This window comes from Bactrocera tryoni, chromosome 4, assembly GCF_016617805.1.
Source record: "Bactrocera tryoni isolate S06 chromosome 4, CSIRO_BtryS06_freeze2, whole genome shotgun sequence".
Taxonomy (NCBI): domain Eukaryota; kingdom Metazoa; phylum Arthropoda; class Insecta; order Diptera; family Tephritidae; genus Bactrocera; species Bactrocera tryoni.
In genome coordinates, this window is record NC_052502.1 from 12,876,384 (window position 1) to 12,895,278 (window position 18,895).

The 18,895-nt window shown below is 37.2% G+C and overlaps 4 protein-coding genes across 6 annotated transcripts in view; 2 read left to right on the forward strand and 2 right to left on the reverse strand.

Moving 5' to 3' along the window:
* LOC120775912 (pre-mRNA-splicing factor ATP-dependent RNA helicase PRP16) overlaps positions 1-3,125 on the forward strand; it is a 49,104-nt gene extending 45,979 nt beyond the window's left edge. The window contains exons 4-6 of one of the 2 annotated variants that reach the window (XM_040106304.1): positions 1,171-2,083; positions 2,150-2,291; positions 2,363-3,125. In XM_040106304.1, the coding sequence (XP_039962238.1) occupies positions 1,171-2,083; positions 2,150-2,291; positions 2,363-2,960 (1,653 nt within the window). In that variant the 3' untranslated portion in view covers positions 2,961-3,125. The remainder of the gene's footprint in view (positions 1-1,170; positions 2,084-2,149; positions 2,292-2,362) is intronic. The other variant, XM_040106305.1, reaches the window with a different exon arrangement.
* A 1,393-nt stretch (positions 3,126-4,518) lies between these two features.
* LOC120775162 (xaa-Pro dipeptidase) lies at positions 4,519-6,344 on the reverse strand. The gene is made up of 2 exons (XM_040105210.1): positions 6,162-6,344; positions 4,519-6,092 (listed from the first exon to the last, which is right to left on the reverse strand). The coding sequence occupies exon 2, from the start codon at positions 6,063-6,065 to the stop codon at positions 4,623-4,625; it is 1,443 nt and encodes a 480-aa protein (XP_039961144.1). The 5' UTR covers positions 6,066-6,092; positions 6,162-6,344; the 3' UTR covers positions 4,519-4,622.
* A 1,326-nt stretch (positions 6,345-7,670) lies between these two features.
* Positions 7,671-9,782, reverse strand: LOC120775156. The gene has a single exon (XM_040105194.1). The coding sequence runs from the start codon at positions 9,696-9,698 to the stop codon at positions 7,749-7,751; it is 1,950 nt and encodes a 649-aa protein (XP_039961128.1). The 5' UTR covers positions 9,699-9,782; the 3' UTR covers positions 7,671-7,748.
* Positions 9,783-13,472: 3,690 nt separating this feature from the next.
* Positions 13,473-18,895, forward strand: part of LOC120775077 (mast/stem cell growth factor receptor Kit) — a 48,578-nt gene continuing 43,155 nt past the window's right edge. For both annotated transcript variants that reach the window (XM_040105068.1, XM_040105070.1), the window contains exon 1: positions 13,473-13,606. The gene's annotated coding sequence lies outside the window, so the exon portion shown is untranslated. The remainder of the gene's footprint in view (positions 13,607-18,895) is intronic.

Consider the following 18,895-nt stretch of genomic DNA (forward strand, 5'->3'; position numbering starts at 1 on the left):
TCTCGACGTCGAACCTTTCTTGTGTTTGTTGACGTGCGGTTTTTGCTGCACAGAGGCGGGTGCGTATCTTGGCTGCAACAAAATAGTGGTCCGAGTCGATGTTAGGACCTCGGAGCGTACGCACATTTAAAACACTGGAGACATGTCTTCGTCTATCACAAAATGATCGATCTGGCTGGGGGTTCTTCGATCCCGAGACAGCCAGGTAGCTTGATGAATTTTCTTATGCTGGAATCTAGTACTACAGATAACCAAATTTCGGTCCCCGGCGAAGTCGATCAGCCTCAATCCATTTAGGGATGTTTCATCATGGATGTTGAATATGCCGAATGTTGTGTCAAAGATACCTACTTTGCCCGCCCAGGCGTTAAAGTCGCCAAGCACGATTTTGACATCGTGATGAGTTCAGTTCTCATAGAATACATCTTTAGTCACATCGTCCTTCTTTTCCGTCGGGGCGTGGGCGCAAATCAGCGATATGTTGATGAAATTTCGCTTGTGTTGATGATGTGGATTATGGGTAGACGTTCATCCACCATGTGAGTGCCAGTTAACGGCGACGGAGTCTCTCTTCCACCACGAATCCCACATTCAATTTTCGCTTCTTTATATGGCCGTTTGCAGTGGTCGCCATCAAAAGGAGGGTATCTCATCCGAGACTGTAAACAAATCTTATATTTTCCAAAATACAGTAATGGTTTTTAGACCAGTTTGCTTAATTGAATTCCTGTTTAGGGTTATATTGAGGTAGTACTGCTTAGATTCAAAATATGATAAGATCTGATGAGCTCATCAGTTCTTTAATACATCTATGGAAAGGATGTTTCCTATTCTATTTTTTATTTATTTTACCTCCATAATGGCTAAATGAGAGTGTAACGGCTTTAACGGCTTAAATGGTTTGTAGATAATCCAGGCCTCTATGGCGCAGACATCCCCATTAAACACCATTAACATCCCTGAAAACTAAAAGTTCTGTTATTAAAAAGCATTTGGGAAAAAAATCCCACAGAAAATTTCGAGAATTTTTGTGTAGATTTTCGTACTTTATTCCTATGTATGTATGTATATATCTATAGCTCCAAATCTTTGATACTCATATAATTCTATGATGATAAATGATTCTAACTTCTTATGTTTTTCTATGTCTCTCCTTCTCTCTCTTTCCAGATCGTTGCCCGTCGCCATGATCTCAAGCTGATCGTCACTTCCGCCACGATGGATTCCACGAAATTCGCCACATTCTTTGGTAATGTACCGAACTTTACCATACCCGGACGTACATTCCCCGTCGACGTGATGTTCAGTAAAAATACTTGTGAGGACTATGTGGAATCGGCGGTCAAACAAGCGCTACAAGTCCATCTTACGCCCAACGAGGGTGATATGCTATTATTCATGCCCGGTCAAGAGGATATCGAAGTCACTTGTGAAGTGTTGGCCGAACGTTTGGCAGAAATCGACAACGCACCCGAACTATCCATACTACCGATCTACTCGCAATTACCCTCCGATCTTCAAGCGAAAATATTTCAAAAATCACCTGAAGGCTTACGCAAATGTGTGGTCGCCACAAATATTGCGGAGACCTCACTGACTGTTGACGGTATTATCTATGTCATCGATTCGGGTTATTGTAAACTAAAAGTTTACAATCCGCGTATCGGTATGGACGCACTGCAGATTTATCCCATTTCGCAAGCGAATGCCAATCAACGTTCGGGTCGTGCCGGTCGTACAGGTCCCGGACAGGCGTTCCGCCTCTACACGCAGCGCCAATACAAGGAAGATCTACTGCCGCTGACTGTGCCCGAGATACAACGTACCAATTTGGCGAACACGGTATTGTTGCTGAAATCGTTGGGCGTTGTGGACCTGCTGCAGTTCCATTTCATGGATCCACCACCACAAGATAATATACTCAATTCGCTGTATCAGCTGTGGATACTTGGCGCTTTGGATCACACTGGCGCATTGACACCGCTCGGTCGGCAGATGGCCGAATTTCCGCTCGATCCGCCGCAGTGCCAAATGCTGATCGTCTCCTGTAAAATGGAGTGCAGCGCTGAGGTGCTCATCATAGGTAAGCATGTGCTAGGTAGTCAGCTAAGACATTTTCATATAATACTTGTATTTCCCCCTTTTGCAGTATCGATGCTTTCTGTGCCCTCCATTTTCTACCGCCCCAAGGGACGCGAGGAAGAAGCTGATGGAGTCCGAGAGAAGTTCCAAGTACCAGAATCGGACCATCTCACCTACCTCAATGTGTACCTACAGTGGAAGCAGAATAAGTAAGTATTTGGATCTACTTTCTTCTATTCATTTACTAACATACTTCAATTTCTTTTCCACTCTCACACAGTTACAATTCTAGCTGGTGCAATGAGCACTTCATACACGTCAAGGCCATGCGTAAAGTGCGTGAAGTTCGCCAACAGCTCAAGGACATTATGATACAGCAGAAACTCAATGTGAAATCCTGCGGCACCGATTGGGACATTGTACGCAAATGCATTTGCTCGGCGTATTTCTATCAAGCAGCGCGTCTCAAAGGCATCGGCGAGTATGTGAACTTGCGTACTGGCATGCCGTGCCATCTTCATCCCACCTCTGCGCTCTATGGACTCGGCACCACACCCGATTATGTGGTCTATCATGAGCTCGTAATGACCGCCAAAGAGTATATGCAGTGCGCCACCGCCGTCGACGGTTATTGGTTGGCCGAATTGGGTCCTATGTTCTTCTCGGTTAAAGAGACCGGTCGCAGTGGGCGTGAAAAGAAGAAACAGGCGGCCGAACATCTGAAGGAAATGGAGACGCAGATGCAGTTGGCGCAAGAGCAGATGGAAGAACGCAAATTGCAAGCAGCCCAACGTGAGGAGCAAATGACGCCGAAACAGGAGATCATAACACCTGGTGGCGCCACGCCCAGACGCACGCCCGCGCGTATAGGCTTGTAATTGTTGCAAGTTCGCAGACAAGCAAACATGTGTGTGTGCTTATTGACTCGTGTTACGTTTGTTATGTCCTTGGAGGGTGTGTTCTCTGTGTTCACTAGACCAATTTAATAATCTGTATTTAATCATTGAAATAAAGTGAATTACGAAGGTGTGTTAAAAATCGGACTTGGATTTTTTATCGAACATTTCGTGTAGCCGGGATGTTATGGGAACGGTTGGGAATACGACTTCAATCCAAATGGCTTTTCTGCCGCGGAATTGGATGTACTGATAGCACAAATCCATATAACGATATTGATCTATGATCTTGAGTGATATTTTGGATATTTGACAATATTCTCCGAAAATCTGAAGTCGATCTCAAAAATATTTTCGGACATATGTACGTATTTGGACATAACCTTAAATGTGTTTTTCTCGAAACCCTATTTTCACAGTTTAGAATCAATATCTAGACCTATTTTTCGGGAGATCGGGATTTTTCGGAATTTCAAGCAAATTATTATCTTAAGTAGTTTTTCGGAAAATAGTTCCTTCCAATAATTTGCACTCTTTCGTTCGTGTGCACAATTTCCATTAAACAGGTGATAAATTCATTTCAATGAATACTTATTTCCTCGATTTATTGTTGTCTTTATATTTACAATTAATTTTTTATGACCTTTATAGCGCTATAAATTCGTTGGAGTAGACAAGCACGTCAAGTCTACAATCTGTGAGATTTTATGAACATTGTAATAGCTGAAAAGATACTGCTGACTTTTTCTATTAGGAGAAGTATGGAAGTTTTCGAAATTCACACAAAAATATATTACGACCTATTATTTTACTAAAGAAGGATGAAGTCATGTGTAGAAGTTCACGCAAGCGAGGAAAGTTCTCTGATTGCCAATCACTTGGAAATGGCCAGAAACGATTCTTTTACATATGGCTCAAGAAGCTTCCGACTTCTGGCCTTAGATCAAGTATACTCTGGATAGCCAAAGAACACCCTCTGGTCCGACCCCGTCGAAACAGCACGTTTCTTGGGTCTTCCGTTAGATGATGTCGACGACAACACAAGTGACCCTTACCATCCTAACGGGGATTAGATATTCCGTTAAAACAACAACAGCAGAAGGCAAACCATCCCTCCACAGGGTTTTGCGCTGGGTTTGGGACCCGCCACGAAAAAAACGCCTCCAATGAAGACTAAACAGACTAGAAAAAGAAATTTTGTGCATTAAAAAATTTTCAATATGGGTTTAAGATTACATTTTTTTATTTTTCAATCAAAAATTTAAAAAATATTTTTAACTAAGATTCTCGGGATTACAAAAAATAATAATTCCAATTTTTATTCTATTATTTTTTTTTATGAATTTAACTAAACTTTAACCAAACTGCAACTCTGGTTCCAAAGGAAAACAAAAGTAAACAATTATTAAAAAAGTTAGACTTTTCTTTATTCAATATACAATAGCAGAGCTCAATAACAAAAATATGTATATAATGTAGACATCGTAAATTTCCAATAGGGAATATATACAAACATATGTGTTAAAGCATTTGATTTTTCTTTCATTTAAGGTATACAAGTGTAAATCATTCACAACAATCTAATCTACACGAAACAATCGATATATAAATTGCTAGATAATTGCTTGCCAGGCAACAGCTTGCTTATTCCTTGCGATTAGCCATGGTCTGCTCGATTTCCTCCACGGTGCGTGGTACTTTGGCGAAATTCTCACAACCGACATCTTTAATCAGGACATCGTCTTCTATGCGGACACCGCCGAATTTGCGGAAACGTTCATACACTTCTTTCACGATGAACCTGTTCAGATTGGGATCGGCAAGTGCACGATCCATTAGATATTCAATGAAGTAGCAACCCGGTTCGACGGTTACGTACATGCCCGCTTTCAAAGTGCGTGCGAAACGCAATTTACACAGCCATGGTTCAGCTGGGCGTTCTGGGTGCCCTGTTAGGTAGCCACCAACATCGTGCACATCCAAACCGAGTAAATGACCCAGACCGTGTGGTTGGAAAATGCCCGCCAAACCAGCGTCAAGCATATCCTCTACTTCACCTTTAAGCATGCCACCTTCTTTCAACTTTCTTAGCATAACACGACACGCCAACTTGTGCATATCCACCCAAGAGACGCCTTCGCGTGCTTCCGTCAGCACAGCGTTTCGCCCAGCCAAGACGGCATTATATATAAACTTTTGATCTTCGGTGAATTTGCCATTTGCTGGGAAGCTGCAGGTTATATCAGCCGCATAACCGCAATAATTTGCGCCCATGTCGAATAGGCACATGTCACCATCACGTACTGGCCCGTCATTTGGTGCACCCGCGTGACCGTAGTGCAGCACCGCTGAATTCACACCACTACCACAAATGCAAGTGTACGAGGCGTGCCGACAGCCACCAACAGCGTAGGCGTGATGCAAAAATACAGCCTCACCTTCATACTCTGAACGTCCTGGACGCATAAATTGCATGACACGTATGTGCGCATCGGAAGACACTTTTGCGACATAACGCAAAACCTCAATCTCCTCGGCTGACTTGATGACGCGACATTCAGCTATCACTGGATGCAATATTTCACAATCGACAATATACTTTTCGATCCCTTCAAAACGTGCTGGTTTGGATACTATGCCACTGTCCGTGTTGAGCCCACTCAATGTCAGTATGACGGAAGGTTGTGCGCTCGCGAAGAATGAATTTAATTCGTCCACATAACGCACCTCATCTACCTCATACATTCGTTTGAATTCCTCACATGTATACAATTTTCCCATCCAAGTGGCATACTCTTCTGGTAAACGCGGCACAAATAAATTGGATATGCCAGTATGAATATTCAGTACACCATAGCAACCAGGCTCCTTGACGCCAAATAAATACTGGAAATAGGACTCCTGACGGAAAGGATAACTCACATCCGTATCGTTGAAGCTAACATCGTCGCCGCCAGCCAGTAAAACATGAGCTTTTGGTTTAATAGAACTATGTTGCTTCAGTGCAGCGCACAATTTCTCTCGGTTTTTGCGGAATAGTGACATTGGCACAGAGTGCGTCAGTGGACCCAAACGAAAGGAGGCCATTTTGTTGTGACTTTGCTTTGTTTAGTACTGTAAAAAAAAACTAGCCGTAAATTATAGTGCTATTATTTATATGTAAGTTTTTCTGCTATCACTTACGTCTGCGTAGTTAGAACTTCAAACCGCAACTGGATTTTATTCCCGTATAACTTTTATCTTCTTTTCTGTGGTTGTACACTTAATATTCCAATGGTTTTATTGCACTTCAGCTAATCAGTAAACTGGATGGAATACACAAGTTGTAATCGACAACGGAGAAACTTTGTCTGTTTAATACTTTATTTTTGTTATTGTTTTGAATTCATTTTGTTTTTGTACATTCAGCTGATTAGAGCTGGGACTATGATTTTGTGTTAGTTATGACAAATTGGCAATTTCTGAACGATAATTTATCGATTACGAAATATCGGAATGTCGAGAAAGGAAATTACATATTTAATGGAAATATAGTATATTCTTGACTGAATAAATTTAAGAATATTATTTATTTTAATGCATGATTCCGCTAAAATAACAGAAGATAGGTCTTTGCTCTAACCAACAAGTCGATAAACTTTCTAGTGGACAACTAAATAGTAATTAATTGTATTCGTAAACGATAAGACGGACCAGTTGGCCACTAGAATCGATCCAGTTGGACTCCAGAATTGACCTTGAGATATCAAACATATGTACATAAATACAGCGTGCAACGCATGACTTAACCACCTCCTGCTAACCCTACTCATCTGACACCCCACTCCCTATGGTTCGATCCCGTCGAAACAGCACGTTTCATGGGCCAACTTCGATGACAACTTTCTATTCCATACCAACCTAACGTGGATTAGATACCCGGTACAACAATTCGCCTGCTCGGGGGCAAACAAGAACACAATTTTCCTAATCTGACCTGTATTATTGAGCTCTTTTAAGGATTGCTTGAAGCAATGAGCCTCAGAGAAAAAAAATCAAGTTTCGGAACTCTAGCAACACAGAGTATACCACAAAGGTACTGCGGAAAGGTGTTCATGGTGAACAGATCAAAAAGGTTCTACTTCTATTCAGTAGGGAACTAAGTAATTTTTTAGGGGCCATCAAAGGGCACCTACACCTAAGATCTCATCTTCAGAAAATTAGTCAAGTGAAATCGATAGAATGCAGAGCACAGGCGAAGGATGATGAGACTATTTTATCAAATTCACTAAGTTGCTAGATACAGCTTAATTGGTTACCACTCGGAAACACAATGGACCTGATGGTTAAAGTGCGCGCGTTTACGGTCTGGCGCTCTTCCGTATCGCTTTTCGACAAAGTCAATTCAAATTTTGTTTAATTTTTCAACCAACCGCTTCAACAAATTATACTAAGCTTATAAGAAAGCTCTCTTAATCCGAATTGTACTAGTCTTACTTGAACCACAAATGACACCCGATAGTTGACAGTTGTCAATAATACATTGGGCCGAAATAAATCTTCAGCTTTTTTAAGTGCCAATTCCAAGTCTCTACATTTATTCAGCTTGATCCAATTTTTCGTTTGAAAAGGAATAAATCCAAAAATAAAATATTGAATGTTGAAATCCCTAGAACTATACTAGCACATATAAATTTAGATAAGCTGAGTATCGACAAAAATATTTAAAGAGCCTATAACGGAATGAAACTGAAAGACGCTAGCTTTAAGGATCTACGCAAAATTAAGGTCTTATTTTTTACTGATCACGACTTTTTCGAAGTGTTCCTTGGCGGTGTGAGTAGTGTGGGCGCCGCCCGCGTGTCGTGGCACACACATGCGCATTGAAACCCTCTGCTGGTTAAGCCAGGCATTCGGTGCATGTGGGAAATCATCCTTTCGATAATAGCCCATAATGCCTGACTTGCGTATCGAACCGATTTCGTAGGTGATGAGTGGGCTCAACAAATTCGAGGCGTGCGCATTTGGCAGTTTTGCCACCTTCGACTTCTCCATCGTACGCATGACACATGTCGTGTCGCAGGAGATGCAGGCGAGATCCTGCAGCACCTTTATACGTGCACCCGCGGCGGCGCACTCGTCATTTGTGGCGTCCATATACTTGCGCAGTGTCTCCTGCAGCCCTTGTATTTGTGCCTCTATCTTCTCCTTAAATCGATTCAGTATATCATCTACAGATGCCAAACCGAGTGTTATCCTTATATTATCCATGGCCTGATACATATTCTTATCGTTGGTTTTGATTTGATTTTGAACTTCGGTGAATTTCTTATCCAAACGGCATTGGAACTCTTGCATCTGCTCGTTGGAGACTTTACGTTGCAATTGATTGTAGTCGACTTTATCAGCTAGTAGTATCTCAATTTCACTCTTATCGATCTTATCATTCATTATTTCATCTATGGTCTTGGTGAGCTCATCAATGGTCTCGCTGTAATTAACGTTTTTCGATTCCATGCGATCGGTAGCCTCTTTCAAACTGGTTACATAAAATTTCAAATCTTTAAGCTGTTCTTGTAGCTCGGCGATCAGCCTTGTGGTACGTTGACAATCCTGTTCGAGTATGGTGGCAGTAATTTCATTGACTTTATTCGTTAGCATACAGAACTCTGACTTGAGATCCATCAGCTGATCCAATAGCTTTTCGGGTGAGTAGCAGAGATGGGCATCTAAGTCGTATTCTTCTTGTGTTGGCCGAACTGCTGGTGGTACCGTAATATGTGAGGTCAGTGGCGATTTGTAGGAGGGATCACTGTGCATGCTTTCCTCCTCAACTTCCTCATCCTCAACTCCATCTTCCAGACGATCCAAGTCGGGATCGAAGTATGTACCGTCTATCCGAAAACCATATGCATTTTCTATATATGTATTCTCCTTTTGTATGGCAATCATTTTCTTCACTAACGATTGCAATTGTTCTATTTGCATGGGTGTGGCTCTCTTTTGCACCGTTACAGAAACGACAATACGCACAAGTTCCATTACCAGTTCAAGTTGGTCCTTCATAATGGTAATGCCACGATAGACGGAACTCGTTAATTGCTGATGTTCTAATTGTATAGCAAGATCAATTTCTTCACCCGAAGTTTTTGCTTCGACTGGTTGATCGAACACCTCCTCGCCAGTTGCTGGTACAATTTCTAGCTCTATTGGTTTGTCAATTGATTGCTTTGCCGCTGGTGGCGCCGCCGGTTCAGGTGGTGCCTCTAACTGTCCTTCTTCCACTACTTCTTGCTGAGGTTCCTCTTGAATATTTTGCGCTTCTTCACCGCCTTCCGTTCCTTCGCCGCCTTCCCCTCCTTCACCACCTTCCGCTTCTTCAATTTCTGTACCTTCAGCAGTTGCAGTATCGTCGGGATCAGCGCCGCCCGTCTCTCTTTTACGATTGCGTTTCATCAACGGCTTTGACGATTCCTTGGCATGACGTAGCGTGGAGCCTTTACTATGTGCAAAAGTGACTGAGCCCTGATATTGATCGCACGAATCACTGCCGAACTTGCCACTGCTCATAACTATCGAAACATTTTCGTACTTCGTGTTGTCCACAGGTTCATCGATAAGATTCAGCTTTTCGGCGAATGAAAAAAGTAAAAAATGCAGCGCGTAAAAATTTACATGTCCTGGCTCCGGTGAACCGATAGCCAGATCGATAAGTTGTCGAAAATTCAGTTCTGTTGACATTGTAACTTGTAAAGCTTAAGAAAATAATTTATTTGATATGGAAAATGTTCTAAAAAAATATGTTCTCCGAAAACTATTATTCTATTTCTGTTGTCAAATTTGAAATGTAATTCAATTCTTTGAAAATTTATAATTGAATCATGATTACGAATACTTCAGAAAGTAAAAGCTTTAAGCACAGATATGTATTTTTAAGTAGTATAAACCTTAAAAGAAGAAATCATGAAACTGTAGATACATGGAGGAGTTGTGGGATCAATATCGACAGAAAATTTGAGTTACATTAGTATGTACAATCAGATTTAGATTGATAGAGCCCATAGTAACATAAAATATTTAGACAATATTCTTACAACATATCGGTCACAATACAGGATTTTTCCGGAACGTAATAGGACTGACTTTCTTCCGCCGCGACTGTACTTCGGAGCTTGCGCGCACCAACTGGATTCGGTAGAGCATGTTCCCAACTAACGAACGGCTGGTCGGTTGTCTCCGAGAACCTGGAGAGTCAGGACAAACATTTTCGCGCGACGTGTTTCTGTGAGTGGTGCAAGCCGAAAATGCAGCGTTCGTTAGAGCAGAGGTTCTGGGTGAAACTCGGTAAATCTGCAACAGTGACGTTTGATATGATCGGTGGCACCAGGCCGTTTTGGAGGGCCGGGAAGGGGTCGCTGATGAAGACCGTGCTGGGAGACCTGCGACTTCGACAAACGCAGACAATGTGACTCGTGTGCCGAAAGTTTTGAGCCCAGACCGTTGGCTAAGTGTTCGTTTAATTGCCCAGGTGTTAAATTTATCAAATTGTGTGGTTTATGACATTGTGATGGAGCACTTGAATATGCGCAAGGTGTGCGCGAAGATAGTTCCAAAAGTGCTCACTGACGACCAGAGATTGCGGCGAGTGGAAGTGTGCTAAGAAAATTTGAGCATGATGAAAGTGACCCCCAACACTTCCGCAGCCGCCCTACAGCCTAGATGTGGCCCAACGGAGTTTTTTTTGTTTCCTTGCCTGAAGCCTATTCCGGAGAACGCCTTCCGTGACATCTTCAATGCTCGGAAATCACGCTTGCAGCGCTTCAACAACGCAGAAAGAGCCTAGTTTGAAAGTTTTCAAAGAATTATAACGATTGGTTCAAATAAATTTTTTTAAATCGACTCAGTCCTATTACCGGTCAAACCCTGTAAATTTTGGCACCAAAGTCAGTACTTGTATTTTTTATGGGGGAGAAGAATTAGATGTGATCTAACTTCAAAGCAAGGCAGCACAAAATACCAATTGGCACTCGATAGAAGAGATTGTGGGAACATGATGGGATTACTAACTGGTCACTGTCTGGTTGCGACACACGCCCTCAGATGGGGCTGACAGATCGAAAAGACAGCAGGAAATGTCTAGAGCATCACTTGTGCACTTGTCCCGCATTGGCAAGACTACGCTGTAAGCATCTGGGGTCCCCGCGGTATGAAACACTGGAGGAGGTGAGGCCGCAGACTCTGTTAAAATTTGCGTCAAGCGCAGACATCCAAGAGGATGACTACTCTTCTTGGACCTAGCAATATAAATCCATCTGGTATTACAAAAGACCTGCCGATTCTGATAAAGTATAGAAGAATAGGTGGGAGAGGAACTCGTTGTTAACCCAAAATACTTCGAACAATTTCGTTTGCATCATCGATGTCCTGAGATCAAAAAGTTCAAAACTAAATCTATCACATTAAAACAGATTTATAACTAACAAAGAATCTGGTGATTATCTTGTATAGCCGAAACACAAATGACATCAAGGCGCTTAAGAAATCAGTTCTAGTCCTTCTGCACGGTAGCATAAGTATGTATAGCAGGAGTTGCAAAATAAATACGTCCAAACAATTCACTATTCTGCAATCTTTTCGAGTATATCGTACGGTACAACGATAATTTCAGAACGACCACCTGCCTTGAACTTTGCAATGGTTCGAGGATGGATGGTGTTGGTAGAGTTCAGTCTGGAAGTATGGTTGGCTGGTGTCATCTTTAATTGACATCAAATGTTTTGAATACTGAATGAGTTGATTTACAGAGTGAGATGGTGAGTGATCTTATTAAAACCTGGAAATCTTTTCCATGTAGTTTTTCACAGACATAAGGGGCCAAAATTAATGGCTATCAATTTCCGTCGGCTTCTTCGTTTTATTTTAAAAAATATTGACAGGGCTCTACGATCTTAACACTCATTGGTTGGTTGTTGTCGTTGTAGCGGAAGAACTCTGCCGAGCCAACAGTACTTGATCGGAAAAAGAATCCGGGTCCGTTACGGTTACGCAGACCCGACTATCGTGGGAAGGACAATTGGATGGTCATAAATCGCACTCCATTGAACTCTAATGAAGTTTTTATTCACCAAATACGGTAGTTTGTTTACAAAAGACAGTTTTAAATATGTTTTAGGGTATTTAAAAAATTTCCTAATCAAAAACCATACAGTGACTTTATAGTTTAGGGAAAGCTTTTTGTAGAGTGAAGCACTCGAACGTCAGTAATATTTTCAATTTGCTGAACACCGCCGCTTATTTTTCAATTTAGAGAGAAGAACAAGCATAATAGGCGAAAGTTTCGCGCTCTTCAGAGCTTTTAACGCTGGGTTGCATTTGCTAGTATTTATCGAAAAAATCGAAACTGTACTAATTTTCGTACCGTTAGACAAAAACCAGTGCAACAATTTTAACTTCAAAATCAATTTATAGACTGAGGTTAAATAATGACATAAAATTGAAAAATTCCCACGAAATTTGTCAAAATATAACAATTAAATTACAGTCTAACTGCAAGTCATGCGATTTATACAACAACAAAGCTACACAGGTCGATATAGGTTAAATGCTTTTAAATAAAAAGTGGAAAAATTTCTTAATAAATGATTTGTCAGTCAAATGTACTAAACTCAGGCGTTCTCTTCTGCGCGTATGACGTCACGTGCTGGCCTGCGTTGGCACAAAGCTTCGATAGCACGCACACAGCACAACATTTATCGGCGCAATTGTAAAGAGAACAGCTTCGGCGTCGAGCTTTTATGACTGTCAATCAATTTGGCGGCTCGCTGCCAACCAATAAAAGTCTCAATGCGACAGAAGTTCGAAGGCATTCAAACGTGCGGAACGCGTATTACGGCGAAAGTGGAAAAGTGGAAAAGCGGAAACGGAAAACAAATTTAAAAACTAACTGTGTAAATAAATAAGCGTATGTAGGCGCATGAGAAGTCAGAAAAAAAAAAAACAAATGGATATATTTAAGTGTGTGGATAGTGGCATAAATATAGTGTCTAAGTGGCCCTTAGACAAAGTGTGTTAATAGCGAAGTAAACAAACGCTCGTTTCTGTGCGCGTTGTCGTGTCTGTTTGGCTAACGTGTGAATTGGCAAAGAATGCTGGATGACGAGAATCATCAAGTGGCAGTGCGAAAAGGAAAATGAGCGTTTCTTAGTGTGTTTACAACGATTATGTGCGTAATCTATGTAACTGCGGGGGGTAGTGTGACAAATACGAGTAAATAAAAATAAAATCGAAATAACTGCGGGAGTGCGGGAGAGAATTTATTTGCAGATTTAATTAATAGTTGGTTGTAAAAAAAAGTATGTACATACTTACATATGTATAAATAAAGATAAATAATAATAATAAATAAAAAATAATAATAATAAATAAAAAATAATACTAAATATAAATAAATTAAAGTATTAAAGCGTGACATTTTTAAGTGTGAGATTTTTTTATTGAAAAAAATTAGGAAAATTATACAAAAATTGCATGCATTATGCAACAGTGATTTTTCAAGCTTAAATTCAGTAAAACTGTGCAAAAACATGACTTTTTAATAATTGTTGCTTCAAAATATTTCAAGAAATGATCATCCGAATGGATTTATGCGAGTGAGTACCAATTTTTATTCATATGTACATACATACATATATGTATGTAAAATAACGTTTTGTTACGAGAATTAAAAATTAGGTATTTTTTGCGGATTTTTCAAATAATAATAATTTTAAAATATTTCAAAGTAATCTCAAAACATTTTTTTTGTTTTTTGAAAAAATTTTAAAATTATTATTCAGCAAAGAGACCAACACAAAAATAACAAAAAAAATTTATTTAATAAAAAATTATTATTATTTTATAAAATTATTTAATAATTTTTTTTTTGTTATTTTGTATTTTAATTAATAAATATTTTTATTAAAAATGATTAAAAATGAGTATTTTTTATAAAAAAAATTATTTAATAAAAATTATTATTATTTTATAAAATTATTTAATATTTTTTTTGTTATTTTTGCATTTTAATTAATGAATATTTTATTAAACAAATTATTTAATATTATTATTTAATAAAATTATTATTTTAATTATTTAATAATTTTTTTTGTTATTTTTATGTTGGTATTTTTGCTGAATAATAATTTAAAATTTTTCCAAAAAATAAAAAATATGTTTTTAAATTTTATTATAATAAAATATTTATATTAATGGTTTTATTTATTTTTTCACACAAATACTTTTACCACAAAAATTTATCAGAAATATATACATACATATGTACTTACATACATATATAAAATAGTAAAAAAATGGAAAATGAATATTTATAACCTGCAAACTGCCATATTTATATAACTACCTAATTACTACCAGCTACACCTACAACTGCTGGATATAATACAATACGTAAATGTACATACATACATACAAGTACTTGTATAACTATATGGAATTTTATTTTCGAATTGTCGAAAACATGGTTATTCTTCTTCGTTCTGTGCTGTGTTAAGAAAGGCGCAAATATTTTAATATCAGTTTCCTTACCAACGGCTAGGTATTTTTTCTAAATCGAAATGCAATCATTCACGCTAACTTAAAAAGCACAAAGATAAGATAGCAATGCCGCCAGGCGCTGTAGTAAGCAACATGGCAAAGAAAACAAAAAGTAATCGATTCGTTTACTTAAATAAATACTTCAAAGTGGTAAATTGATATTTACAACAAGCTAAAATACAGATAAATTTATGAATATGTACATATATGCAAGTGTATATGTAAGCGTACCGAAAAGGGGGTCGGTTTAGAGTCTTCGAACCCCATTGGAAATATTGTTGCATATGCTGACTATATGCTAGGAAGCATCTTGTGTGTTGAATTTTTGATTTTGAAATTTAAAGTTGACTAACTATTTACTGAACTATTTTACTGATACTGTGGTGCTAAAAGTCTATAGAAGGCTATAAATACTAAACTTCGTTTTCATCAATTTATTTTTATGTACTAAATTCTACAGTAAAATATGTTAAAATTTAATATTTCACGTTTTCTTATACTAAAAACGTATAAGAAATAATATTTAAAACTTTTCTGTTTTAATTTTTTCTTTAGGTGGCAACTCTATTATAAAATATATTGAAATTAAGCACTTATCGTAAAGCCATAAAAGCTTACTTAAAGGTTTTATTTTTGTTTTTCCCCATGTTTTTCAATAGGTGGCAACTCTTTCTAAAAATAAAATGTGTATGCCTCAATTCTTATTTTCTTATTAGTTTCTTACGTCAAAACTTTAAAAATACTAACGTTTTTTTATAAATACATATGTATGTACTATATTTAAAATTTTTTTCTATATGTGGCAACTCTATTTCATAGTATTTAGGTATTTAAAATTACTGAAAAAAACGTTAAAATTTGCATTTTTTTGTCTAAACTTTAAGCACATTATAAATTTTTTCGGTAAGTGGCAGCTCTATATCAAAATATTTACATACATTTAAAGTTTCTAAAACGCTTTAAAATTTTCATGAAATTTTTGTTTGACAAAACTTTAAAATCATTGTTGTTTTTTACCTCAAGTGGCAACTTTTTTTCAAAATATTTAAGCTTTAAAATTTTCATAAAATTTTTGTTGGTCAAAACTTTTCAAATATTATAAAAAAAATATAATAGAGTGGCAACTCTATTTCCAAATATTTACTTATCCAAAATTTCTAAAAAGCTTTAAAGGTTTCATAAGTAAAAGCTTAATGTTTGGCACAACTTTACACACATTATAATTTTTTTCTATAAGTGGCAACTCTGTTTCAAAAAAAAAAATTTTTAATTTCTTTAAACTCTTCATAAATAAGTTTTTATTCTTAGGCGGTTTATTTTTGTCAACACTTTAAAAATACTATAAATTTTTTTATGAGTGGCAACACCTTTTCAAAATATTTATGTTTTTAAAATTTCTAAAAAGCTTTACAATTTTCATAAAATTTTTGTTTCTCCCAACTTTAAAAATGTTATAAATTATTTCTACAAGTGGCAACTCTATTTAAAAATTTTTTATGTAATTAATATTTCTAAAAAACTTCAAAATTTGCATAAATACATTTTTAATTTTACATGGCTTATGTTTGTTCAAACTTTAAAAATATTATACATTTTCTTTATAGGTGGCAACTCTATTTGGAAATAATTATGTATTTAATATTTCTAAAAAACTTAAAAAAAATCTTAAATAAATTTTTAACCTTATATGCTTTGTGTTTGTCACAACAAGTGGCAACTCTATTTTAAAATTTTTATATAATTATGTCTTCTAAAAAAAAACGGAAAATATTTTTAAACGAATGCACAAATTTTGAAACATTTTTCATATAAATTGTATCCTTAAGTGGCAACTCTACTCCCAAACATGTATAAATTTAAAATATCTGGAAAAGTTGCGAAGAAATTTAAAAAACTGCGATTCAACACACATTTTCTATATATACTTTAATCTGTATAACTTTAATCGATGAGTGGCAACTCTACTCCAAAATATTTTTAAATTTCCAGTATTCTGTCTGGTATATGTACATTCATATTATATCACTTTAAGTATTGTTTCCAACGAAAATACATACATGCATACATAAAGAAAAGCCATAAATGTTCCTCCCTCAAAATTTGCTAACGTTGTATTATCATTTGCGATATTGTTCAATAAATTCTTATTTGATTATTTGCCATTTTTTATTTAGAACTGTTATTTTATTTCTAAAAACGATAAAAAAATAAAATTCGGTGAACAAAGCAAAGCTCATTCTTTTTAGTCATATGACTTCACGCTTTTATGGGTATTTATACGGTGATATCAAAAGGTAGCATTTCGGACTTAAATCGCCGCCAAATGACATTGTCAAGGCAAAAATACTTAATAAAGTTCGACATTACCTGCTTGTGGTAATCATTACTTCGAAATGTTTATCAATGTTTCTTATACGCCGTGGACTTCGAGCTTTTCGTCTGCTGAGTGAACAAAGCGGTTTAAAGATAACACACGCCATTAAAGCACAGACATTTCTTTTAATTAAAAAATTACGAAGATATGTTGTCCGATTTTGTTGTCACACTTTTTATGTTGCTTGTAAAATTTAACTTCCCAATAGAGCATATGACTGAACTGAGTTTTATAAAGCCAATTTCGGTGTATTTGTGGAGTGCGCACATCAGTATTTTCTTAACAGTGCGTGTTAAAAATTTTAAAAGGGGCTATAGTTTTTTTCTTCATACAATCAAGTTATGACCAAGGAAATACGTATCGGCACAGGAAATTACACTGAGAGGAACTGGAGAGAAGTAGGACTTCTGTTTTGAATTAGAAATGCTCTTAAATGTTATTATTATTTTGTAAGCGAGTAGCAAGAGAACAAGCAACTCTGTAAAAAAAAAATGATTAAAGGATTCAACGACACTCTTAGCATTTCAGCTGTCAAATAGATTAATTTTTTGTTCGTTTTTAGATATTTTGAGAGATTACGACTGCGAATTCTTGAAAATTCTTTTATTTTAATTTTGTTTTCATGAAAAATTGTCGCTTAGTTTTTAATTAACTTCCTTAAACTACAAAAATTGTCATTTTGTGTTGTTGATTAACTCAATTATTAGAGAGTAGTTTCTGTGTCTGTGGACTCTTAAGAAACAAGTCTAAAGCATTCTAAAACAAATCTGGGAAAGTACGCTCCTGCATATTTAATGAAGTGAACTTGAAAATACATGCAAGTGCAATATTGAGAGTGTCGTGATCTCTATCATCATATATTATGATATTACGACGGTTACCTTTAGTTTCGGCGTTTGACAGTCCTTGTATTGCAATCTGGCACCTAACAAGTTTACCATAATGTTTTTTGATGTTACACAAACTCAGAACGTTTTAACAAACGAGCGCTATTTGTGTAGTTTACAGAAACTTTTTTCGTGCATTAACTCAGCAACAGTGCTTCAATAAAATTAATTCAATTTCTGGAGATAAAACTCCATCATAGGCCAGCGTTTATTGATGGTATGGTGAATTCAATCGAGGTCGTAGATCACTACAAAATGAATTTCGTGAAGGTCGTCCAAAGTTGTTGTTCTGGATTGATGCAAAGCAATATTGACGTCATTGCCATTGGAGCTATGATTGAGACAGCTGTAGGCAGTAGTGGGACCAGCATACAATTTGGTAAAAAAAAATTCACGTTAGATCCCAACACAGTTCGTCAGTCGCTCACTAAACGTTCCGTGTCGATTAATCGAGAGAAATGTTAAAAAAATACGAAAGCGGTGTCTCGAAACACGTCATGACATTGCGACAGAAAATGAAAAAGGATTTACGCGTTTGAGCCCGAAAGTAAACAGGGTTTTGAGATGAGCTGAATCCAACAAGAGTTATTTGTACACGAAGCACATCCAAGCAAATGGTTGCCATTTTTTTGGAATTGGAGATGTCGAACAATACAACTAGAACAGCGCAAAACGAGTTCTTACACATCGACTGAAACAACTGCATTTTTGAGCACTCAAAACATTGATTAGACGAGTCATCCACCGTATAGTCCTGTCTTGATACCGAATGACTTATTTTTATTCTCGTAAAAAATGTTAGCTAATAGGCCAACGTTTGTCCACACCTAAAGAGCCGGTTGATGCTTTCAGAACACACGTTTTGGAGACATCTCAACCAGTAAAGCAAAAGTGCTACGAGATTTGGTTCAAAAGTATGCAAAGCAAAAAAATTATAATAATATCGAAATATAAAAGGCAACTCTCGTATAAAGCTGGAAAGTGAGTGTCTGATCTCTGGCGCTTAGCACTGGGTCAAAAGGTTTGGTGTCATCAAAATGTATGTATTTATATTCATCACACGAATTCCGGAGAAAACTCCACAA